The 10,706-nt window shown below is 33.2% G+C and overlaps 1 protein-coding gene across 7 annotated transcripts in view; it reads left to right on the plus strand.

The window, feature by feature from the left end:
- ZMYM4 (zinc finger MYM-type containing 4) overlaps positions 1-10,706 on the plus strand; it is a 144,916-nt gene that overhangs the window by 109,640 nt on the left and 24,570 nt on the right. For all 7 annotated transcript variants that reach the window (XR_895767.2, XM_011357958.2, XM_023529353.1 and 4 more), the window contains 6 exons: positions 499-552; positions 962-1,141; positions 1,528-1,622; positions 5,320-5,491; positions 5,679-5,774; positions 6,281-6,432. Coding sequence is in view for 6 of the 7 variants with exons in the window: in XM_011357958.2 (XP_011356260.1) it covers positions 499-552; positions 962-1,141; positions 1,528-1,622; positions 5,320-5,491; positions 5,679-5,774; positions 6,281-6,432 (749 nt within the window). In the remaining variant the exon portion in view is untranslated. The remainder of the gene's footprint in view (positions 1-498; positions 553-961; positions 1,142-1,527; positions 1,623-5,319; positions 5,492-5,678; positions 5,775-6,280; positions 6,433-10,706) is intronic.

Genomic DNA, 10,706 nt, shown 5'->3' on the forward strand with positions numbered 1-10,706 from the left:
ACTTCTTTCATATTGCTACTTGGAAGTGTAACCACTGTTATAAGTTGTAATCTATAATGTCTAATTTTATTAATGAATCATGGGGTGTGGCTCCATAGCGTAGTGGTTAGCATGTCTGCTTTACACGCAGAAGGTCCTGGATTCGCATCCCAGGTAGAGCCACGGACCATACCTGGGGTGCGCCAGGCCCCAGGTGCTCACTGTGAGCGTGTGGGAGGATACGCCCCGCCTTCAGAGATCCAGTTCTTAAGAGGAAACAGCAACATCCATAGGTCAGGGGTGGAAGTGGTGGTTGGGGGGGGGAATTAAAGAGGGGAAAATAATAATAATAATTAAAAATATATATATTAATGAATCATTCTTTATGCATATGAAGGCTCTTTACTTAGAACTCCCTAGTGTGATTCATGTGTATAGTAACAGTCATTTCATTGGAGATATAATTTGCTCTGTATATGCATATAAATTTTTTTATTATGTGCTTTTCTTTTTCTTTAGGATCCCAAACTTCTGAACAAGAACTCTTTTTAGACACCAAGATATTTGAAAAAGGTTTGTAATTGTAAATATGTTTTGGGTCTTAGAAATATTTACTAACCTCTGTTAGTAATCCAAACCCAGAAAGTATTAGCATCCTTGGACCATACCCCGGGTGCACCAGGCCCCAGGTGCTATTTGTAGGGGCCACCAGATGTCTATGATTGTGTGCTAATTTGTAATGAGAAATAATAAAAGCTACCTCAGATAATAGTTTTAAGGATTGAGATAATGCTTTAAAGTACATAGCCAGAATATGAATCCAGTTCTCTGAGGCTGGTAAACAAGTTACTTCATTCTTGAATGTACCTATGTAATTGTCCAGCAGCCATATCTCAGTTTTTGATATTCAGGGGTTTAAGAAGGTTCCTGGCCATGTCAGGATTCTGTCTTATTTTGAGGGTGTGTTTTCTGTATATTTCAGACCAAGGAAGTACATACAGTGGTGATCTTGAATCAGAGGCAGTATCTACTCCACATAGCTGGGAGGAAGAGTTGAATCATTATGCGTTAAAGTCAACTGCTGTGCAAGAGACTGATTCAGAGTTGAAGCAGTTCTCAAAAGGGGAAACTGAACAGGATCTGGAAGCAGATTTTCCATCAGGTTTGTGCAGTATAATCTGTCCACTGAAAATCCTTTATTTTAGAAGATTGGAACAACTCTTAATTGACATTATGGAGCAGTTAAAATGTGTGATAATAATCTAGGGCACAAATGGTCTCTGCTTTGAAAGTGTTAATTCATACCATATAGTTCTTATAAATAGTTAATTTGGTGTTGTTTTTTAAGCTTTCCCACAGTAAGCTTAAAAGGTTTTCTTGATTTCTAATGAAGTTTTAAATGCTATATCTTTTGAGTAAGTAAAATCCTTATTTTATCACAAAGTAATAAATATAGTATTATCTGATACTATTCTTTTCCAGTCTTAGTCTTTGTTTAAGTATGTGAATTGTTTACCTCATATTATGCCTTCTGCTAATTTGTTACAGAATCTTTTGACCCACTGAACAAAGGACAGGGAATCCAGGCACGTTCCCGAACAAGACGACGACACAGAGATGGCTTTCCCCAGCCCAGACGAAGAGTAAGCAGTAGCTTAATTTTTCTCTTGTTTTTTTCCCCTTCATTCCATAAGTATTTATTAGTTTCTGTAGTTTAGAAAACTCTGTAACAGCCAAGGTCACAAAATTTCATACATGTGTTTTAAAATCTTGTGTTTTTGTGCTTTCGTTTTTGTTTCTTCAAGTCGAGACCATATCTTGTATTTTACATTTCTTTCAGCAGGGACTTTGTATTTTGTTTCTATAATTGAGGGTTGTTTTGTTTTGTTTGCTTTAAAAAGCTTTTTATAATCCTTATTATAGACTTTTTTAAAGTCTAAATTTAGTTTTTTACATAGTATAATAATAAAGCTCACTGTTTTATGTAATATAATAGTGAAGTCCACATGCACTGCTTTTTATGTTGACAGAACTTTCCCTTACCAAAATTAAAAGTATAATAGACTTTTTAATTAGCTCTATAGAGTTATAATTAAATTTAAAATTTCATAAATTTTTAAGGGTACAAGTTGATGGGCTTTGAATGTATTTAGTATGTACTACCACTGCAATCATAACATTTCCACTTCCCAAAAGGTTCCCTTGTGACCTTTTGCAGTCAGTCTTCATCTCCAGCTCCTGATAACCACCAATCTGCTTTGCAGACTGACGCAAAATGGTACTGCTTTTGCCTTTTCTAAAATTTCATATAAATGGAATCATAATTTGTAGTCTTCTGTGTTCTGGCTTCTTTCACTTTAGCATAATGCTTTTGAGATTCATCCATGTGTTTCCTGTATCAGTAGTTCATTCCTTATTTCTGAGTAGTATTTCATTGTATGGACAAACCATAATTTGTTTAACAATTGATGTGTATGTTCCATCTGCTCCACACTTTTTCACACTTGGTATTGTCAGTTTTTAATTTTAGCCATTCTAGTGAGTGTATAGTGGTATCTCATTGTGGTCTTAATTTGCATTTTCCTAATGACTAATGATGTTGAGCATCTTTGCATATGCATATTTGCCATTCAGCTATCTTTAGTAAAGTGTCTATTCAAAACTATTGCACATTTAAATTGGGTTGGTTATCTTATTGAGTTAAGTGTTTTTTATCACAGTGTAATTATTTTTATCAGATATGACTTTTGCACCTGTTCTGTGATTTCCTTTTTTATTTTCTTAATGGCAAAGAACAGAACTTTTTAGTTTTGAGGGAGCCCACTTTATCAATTTTTATTTTTTTACTGTTCATGCTTTTTAGTATCTCATCTAAGAAGAATCTTTGCTTAACCTATGGTAACTAAGATATTCCCTTTTCTTATTTTATAGTTTTGGCTTTTATGTTTATGACCTATTTTGAGGTAATTTTTATACATAAGTTGAGGCAAGCATTGAGGTTAATTTTTTTGTATATGGATATTCAGTCGTTACAGTACTGCTCTTGGAATAGAGTCTTCTTTCCCCATTGAATTACATAGGCACTTTTGGTAAAAGTCACTTAATTAGATATGTCAGTCTATTTCTAAAACTATTCTGTTCCATTGATTTATATGTCTATTTTTATACCAGTTCCAACTGTCTGGATTATTATAACTTTACAGTGAGTCTTGAAATCAGGAGTGTTAAGTCCTCCAACTTTGTTCTTTTTTTTATCAAAATTGTCATTTGCTTTTCCATATAAATTTTAAAATCAACTTTCAATTTCCATAAAAAAAGTCTGCTGAAATTTTCTTCGGGGCTGTTCTGAAGCTATAGATCAGTTGGCAGAGAATTGACACATAGCAGTTTTGAGCCATCTAATCTATGAAGATGGTATCTTTCTTCTTTATTTAGATTATCTTTTAATTTTTTCAATAGTTTATTTCATTGTACAAGTCTTGTATTTTGTTAAATTTATTTAATAAGTATTTAAAATTTTTTGATCCTATTATGAATAGTACTATTTTTAAAATTAATTTTTTGGTGTTCCTCTTTGGCATATGGAAATGGAGATGGTTATTTTATATTAATTTATGTACCATGATTTTGTACAACTAAAATCTTTACAATTTTCTACTTAGACAATCATATTATCTGTGAATAAAGACAGTTTTACTTTTTTCTTTCCAAATTTAATACATTTCCTTTCTTATTCTTAATTTATTGTACTACTTAGAATCTTCAGTACAATATTGAATATTAGTGGTGAGAGCAGACCGTCATACTTGCTTCCAATCTTAGGGCTGGTGTTCAGTCTTGCAACATTAAGTTTGATGTTACCTGTAGGTTTTTCATAGACAGCCTTTATCAGGTTGAGGAAGTTCTCTTCTAATGCTAATTTGCCAGGTGTTTTTAATCATGATTGTGTGTTGAACTTTGTCAGGTCGATTTCTTGCATCTATTGAGGTGATTATCCATGGTTTTTTTTTTTATCTGAGTCTAATAAAACAGTAAAGTGCATTCATTTTCAAATAATAAACTAACCTTGTATTCATTGGATGAACCCTAATTTCTTATGATGTATTTATTCTTTTATATATTGCTGAATTCAGTTTGTTAATATTTTGTTAAGGTTTTAAGTATCTCTGAGTGGGATATTGAACTCGTTTTCTTGTAATGGCCTTGGCTTTGCTATCAGGGTAATGCTATTATCATAAAGTGAATTTGTGTTTCCTTCTGTTTTCTGAAATACAATTTATAAGATTATTCAACTGGCAGAATTAAGCAGTGAAGCCTGGGTCTGGATTTTTGTTTGTTTGTTTGTTTTTTGGTAGGAAGGTTTTAAACTGTTAATTCAGTTTCTGTGGCTATTTAGATTATCTGTTTCTCATAGAGCAAGCTTTGTTAGTTGTGTCCTTCAACAGATTTATTTTATCTAAGTTGTCAAATTTATCGGCATAACTATGTTCACAATATTCTTTTGTTATCCTTTAATGTGTAGGGGGTTAGATATTGGTAATTTGTGTCTTCTCTCTTTTTTCCCCGAGAATTCTAGCTAGATATTAATTTTCTTCTAAAAGAACACAATTTTAGTTTATTGATTTTTCTTTTCCAGTGATACTTGCTCTTATTTTTATTATGTCCTTCATTTCCTTACTTTGAGTTTTAATGTGGCCCTTTTCTGATTTCCTAAGATAGCAGATTATTGATTTTAGACTTTTTTCATTTTTCATAAATAATTTTAATACTATAAATGCCCCCATAAGCACTGCTTTAGCTCTGTCATAAAAATTTTGATGTTTTGTTTTCATTTTCGCTTAAGTTCAAAATATTTTCTAATTGTGTTTGTTGTTTCTTCTTTGACCCATGGGTGTATACATATATCTTGTTAAATTTCCAGTTTTTTAGTATTTTTTAACATTGTTTCATTAGTTTTCTAGTTTAATTCATTGCAGTTAGAGAATTTACTGAAGCTTGTTGTATAGCCCAGAATATGTTGTATTTATGTGTTCCATAGACCTGAGTGGTAATAACTGTTATTTGTATCTCATTGGGTGGGTCCAGTATTTGGAACATAGTAAATACTCAAATGCTAGTAATTATTACATATGATCTTTGACATTTTACCTTTTTTTACTTTTCTTGTGGATTGGATTAGTTGATCTCTAAAGGTCTTTCCAGTTCTAAGAACTCTGAATCTTTCAGATCTAATACTAAATTCCGTATTCTATAAATTTATGCCCTTTCTAACTTTGAGAACATTGGTTATTAAAGATCCAAAACTAAATTTTATATTCTGTATTTTTGGAATTCTTATAGGGACGGAAGAAGTCTATAGTGCCTGTGGAACCCAGGAGTCTTATTCAAGGAGCCTTTCAAGGGTGCTCAGTGTCTGGGATGACACTGAAATACATGTATGGGGTAAATGCCTGGAAGAACTGGGTTCAGTGGAAAAATGCCAAGGAAGAACAGGGGGATCTGAAGTGTGGCGGTAAATACACAGCATGCATTTGTGTTTTGATTTAGGGGATAAGGGGAACATAGGTAAATAAAGTCATGAATCTACTCAAAAAGGGTAAATACTAGGTCAAAAATCCCATAAAACTTTGTTTTTGGCTACTTCATTTTTTCTCCATTTCTTTGTTTAAACTTCTCATTTATTTTTTTCTTCTTGTCAGGAGTTGAACATGCTTCATCTAGCCCATGTTCTGACCCCTTAGGAAGTGCTCAAGACCATGCACTCTCTCAAGAATCTTCAGAGCCAGGCTGTAGAGGTAAACTCACTTTTCTTTTTTTGATTACTTGTAACATCATTGTCTATTTTAAATTTGTAAGTGGAATATTTAAAATTATTTAAAACTTGAAGTCCTGTGGTTAAAAAGAGAATTGACATACCACTCTCAATTTGAAAGAGCTTGTTATAAAGGTAAATTAGTAAATTCTTTACTAACCTCTTTAACTCTTCTTCACATTTCAAGGTTTAGGATTAGTGTCACCTCCTCCAGAATCTAACCTGACCCATTTCTATTAGATATCCCTCATTTGCTTTCATAGTCTTGTTTAAATAAAACCTTTATCATAGCACCTGTTAACACCATATACACTTCATTGTTTTTATTTCTTTAAAAAAGATTTGAGATCAGAATTTGTCTTGAATCCATGTATTCACCACTGTACACCACACTGCCTGAAGCACAGTAGTAGTGTTTATTCAGTGAATCAAGTAATGCTACTCTGTTCCATATAAGTTAATTTCAGATGTTTTCTACCTTTCACACAGTTCGCTCTATCAAGCTGAAGGAAGATATTCTCTCTTGCACTTTTGCTGAGTTGAGTTTGGGCTTATGCCAGTTTATCCAAGAGGTGCGGAGACCAAATGGTGAAAAATATGATCCAGACAGTATCTTATACTTGTGCCTTGGAATTCAGCAGGTATCACATTTGATAATTGTTATAAAATTAATTGCATTTTTAATAATTCTAATAGAACTTATGAATTAAGTTGAAAAATTAAAGCGTATATTGGTTGTTTGGTATTGTTCCTGTATTCTTTTAATATATAAAGGAGCCACGGACTCTGATTTAAAAATCTTAATCATACAGCCTTTTGTAAGCTAAATCAAGACTGTTATTAGAATAATAGAAATTGAGGATGGCGTACTTTATTGTTAAATGAACTTAAAAGAGACAAATAACGATTTATAAAAGAAGTGACACAGGTGATTGTGTATGTATATATGTTATGTATTTAAACAAATCATGTAGTTTCATTTAAACTTTTAAAATGCAAATTAAAATAACTACCATTTTTTGTCTATCACATTAGCAAAGAAAAAATTAACTTGACGCGAATTCTTTGAGTCAGGAATTTACCTGGTGGTAACTAGCTGGTGGTAACTAGTGAATACTTTCTAAAAAGCATTTTTGAGCATATGTTTCAGGAATATTTTTGACTGTTCATTCATTGTCAGTAATTCCTTTATGGGAGTCTGTCAAAGCTAATATTCTGAAGTTCAGACATCATTGGACAAAGTTGGAAATAACCTCAATGTCCACTAAAGTGTGATAGCTAAATGGATTGTAGTATATTTATAAAGTTGTATATTTGTAGTCAGTGAATATTGTTTACAAAGTGGCTTTCTAGTAACATGTAAAAATATTAATATTAAAGCATTAAATGAAAAAGAGTACAAATTCTATGTGTATCACTATATGTTAACATAGTTTTTAATATAGTGATTTAAAAACGAGTCACATAAATGTAACAAAACGAAATGTACCAAAAATGTTTATGATGGTTATTATCTAGGGTGGTAGAACTCTGGATGTTGATTTTTTCTTTATTTGCCAAATTTTCTTCCATTTATGGGGGTGGTGTTATTTTATTGAAGCATTTATTTTTAAAGTTTTATTCCCTAACTTACATACAGAAATGCAATTTCAGATGGCAGCAAAACAAAATGGATCTCCGCATCTTATACCCGCCAGACCATGTGCTTGTATCTTCTAAACAGTGAGAATACATGGAGGATCAAAGGGATCAGGTGCCAGGAGGCTCTGGTGCCAGAGCAAGTTGAGCAATAACATTGAGGGCAACTTGCCCAAGAGATAGAACAGATGGAAATCCTGTGATATGCCCAGAGCTCTTTGTACACACTCCAGCACTCACATGGGAGCAGGAGAGAGGGTTAAGGGTCCGAGTTCACCCAGATGTCAAGAGGGCAGATTAGCTTTAAGGCAGAGTTAGCTCTATCCACACAAATGGTTATAATAATTGAAAATTTTGCTTGCTAACAGTGTGTGAACACCCATTTCGTGTGAATCCTCTTCACCATTCTTTTTTAATATTTATTATTCCGAGTTTTTAAAAATGGCATCTTGTGGCTCCAATTTATATTTTTCCAACTTTTGTGAAGTAGAGTATCTTTTTATGTTGGTCATTTGGATTTTACCTTTTTATCTGTAGGAACTTTTTTATATTGGGGATATTTAATATAAGTATTTGAAATAAATTTTTCTAGTATATTTTTAATATCAGAAAAAATAGATTTATTATTTTATAATAAATTTATTGCGGTGACATTGGTTAACAGAGTTATATATGTTTCAAACGCACAATTCAATAATACGTCATAGGTATATTTCATTGTATGCTCACCACCCAAAATTAAATTTCCTTTTTTCACCATATATTTGACCCCCCCTTTACCCTTATCTATCTCTGGTAACCACTAAACTGTTGTCCCTGCCCATGAGTCTCTGTCTTGTTTGTTTGTTGATTTTAGTTTTATATCCTACGTATAAGTGAGGTCGTAGATTTTTTTTTTTTTTTAATTATTTTTTACGGTGACGTTGGTTAGCGAAAGTCATAAATTTCATCTGTACACTTTAACAGTAAGGCATATATATATTTACATTGTATGTTCTCCTCTTATGGTTAGATTTCTTTCTGTCACCACATATTTGACCCCCTTTACCCCGTGTACTTCCCTCATCTTCCCCTACCCTCTGCTAACTACGAGTCCATTGTCCATGTCCATGAATCTCTGTTTGTTTGTTGGCTCATTTGTGAATCTCTGTTTGTTTGTTGGCTCATTTGTTGCTTTTAGGTTTATATCTCACATATAAGTGTTATCATGTGATTTTCAACTTTTTCTGTGTGGCTTATTTCACTTAGCATGATTATCTTGAGGTTCATCCATGTTGTCACAAATGGAAATATTTCATCTCTTCTTATGGTTGAGTAATATTCCATTGTGTATATGTACCACTGCTTCTTTAGCCAGTCATCTATCGTAGGACGCTTCGGTTGCTTCCATGTCCTGGCCACTGTGAATAATGCTGCTATGAGCATCAGTGTGCAAATATCTTTATGGAAATGGGTTTCAAGTCTTTGTGGTAAATACCCAGTAGAGGGATTGCTGGATCATATGAGATCCATTCTTAGTTTTTTGGGGAACCTCCATACTGCTTTCCATAGTGGCTATACCAATTTGTAGTCTCACCAGCAGTGTATGAGGGTTCCCTTTTCTCCACATCCTCTCCAGCATTTGTTATTACTTGTCCTGTTGATTATAGCTATTCTAACAGGTGTGAGATGGTATCTAATTATGGTTTTGATTTGCATTTCCATAATAGCTAGTGATGTTGATCATCTTTTCAAATATTTTTGGCCATTTGTATGTCCTCCAGGGAGAATTGTCTGTTCAGATCCTCTGTCCATTTTTTGATTGGATCATTTGTTTGTTGTTGTTATCGAATCTTTGTATATTTTGGATATTATGCCCTTATTGGAGTTATTGCTTGCAAATATATTTTCCCATTTGGATGGTTGTCTCTTTACCTTGTTGACGGTTTCTTTTGCTGAGCAGAAGCTTTTCAGTTTGATGTAGTCCCATTCCTTTATTTTAGCTTTTACTTCTCTTGCTTCTGAGGTCAAATTCATAAAATCCTCTTTGAGTCCAAGGTCCTTGAGTTTCGTTCCTATGTTTTCTTCTATGCATTTTGTTTCAGGTCTTATATTTAGGTCCTTACTCCATTTTAAGTTAATTTTGGTGTGTTGTGATAGACAAAAGTCTAGTTTCATTCTTTTGCAGGTGGCTTTCCAGTTTTCCCAGCGCCATTTATTGAAGAGGATTTCCTTTCTCCACTGTATGTTTTTGGTATTTGTCGAAAATTATTCGCCCATATAAATATGGGTTTACTTCTAGACTCTCGATTCTGTTCCAGTGGTTCGTGTGTCTGTTTTTCTGCCATTACCATGCCATTTTGATTATTGTTGCTTTGTAGTTTACTTTGAAGTCGGGCAAGTGATACCTCCAGCCTCGTTCATTTTTCTCGGATGACTTTGGCAATTTGGAGTCTTTTGTGCTTCCATGCAAATCTGATGATTTTTTGTTCTATTTCTTTAAAAAATACTGATGGGATTTTGATGAGGATTGCATTAAATCTGTATAATGCTTTAGGTGATATGGTCATTTTAACTATGTAAATTCTTCCAACCCAGGAACACGGAATATCTTTCCATTTCTTTGTATCTTCTTCGATTTCTTTTCATTATATAGGTCCTTCACATGTTCCGTTAAATTTATTCCTAGGCATTTTATTTTTTTTTGTTGGAGTTGTAAAAGGAATTATTTTTTCAACTTCTTTTCCTGACACTTTGTTGTTAGAGCATAGGAACGCTATGGATTTTTGAACAGTGATTTTGTATCCAGAAACTTTACTGTATTTGCTTATTGTTTCTAGTAGGATTCTTGTGGAGTCTTTAGGGTTTTCTGTGTAGAGAATCATGTCATCCGCAAAGAGTGACATTTTGACTTCTTCATTTCCTGCTTGGATCCCTTTTATATCTTTCTCTTGCCTGATTGCACTAGCTAGGACCTCCAATGTTATATTGAATAAGAGTGGCGATAGTGGACAGCTTTGCCTTGTTCCTCATCTTAGAGGGAAAGTTTTTAGTTTTTCACTATTAAGTATAATGTTAGTTGAGGGTTTGTCATAGATGGCTTTTATTATGTTAAGGTACTTTTCTTCTATACCGATTTTGTTAAGTGCTTTGATCATAAATAGATGCTGTATCTTGTCGAAGGCTTTTTCTGCATCTGTTGATAAGATCATATGATTCTTATTTTTTTAATTTGTTTATGTGGTGTATCACATTAATTGATTTGCGTATGTTGAACCATCCCTGTGACTCTGGGATG

The sequence above is a fragment of the Pteropus vampyrus genome, unplaced genomic scaffold (genome assembly GCF_000151845.1).
Source record: "Pteropus vampyrus isolate Shadow unplaced genomic scaffold, Pvam_2.0 Scaffold36, whole genome shotgun sequence".
In the NCBI taxonomy this organism is placed as follows: Eukaryota; Metazoa; Chordata; class Mammalia; order Chiroptera; family Pteropodidae; genus Pteropus; species Pteropus vampyrus.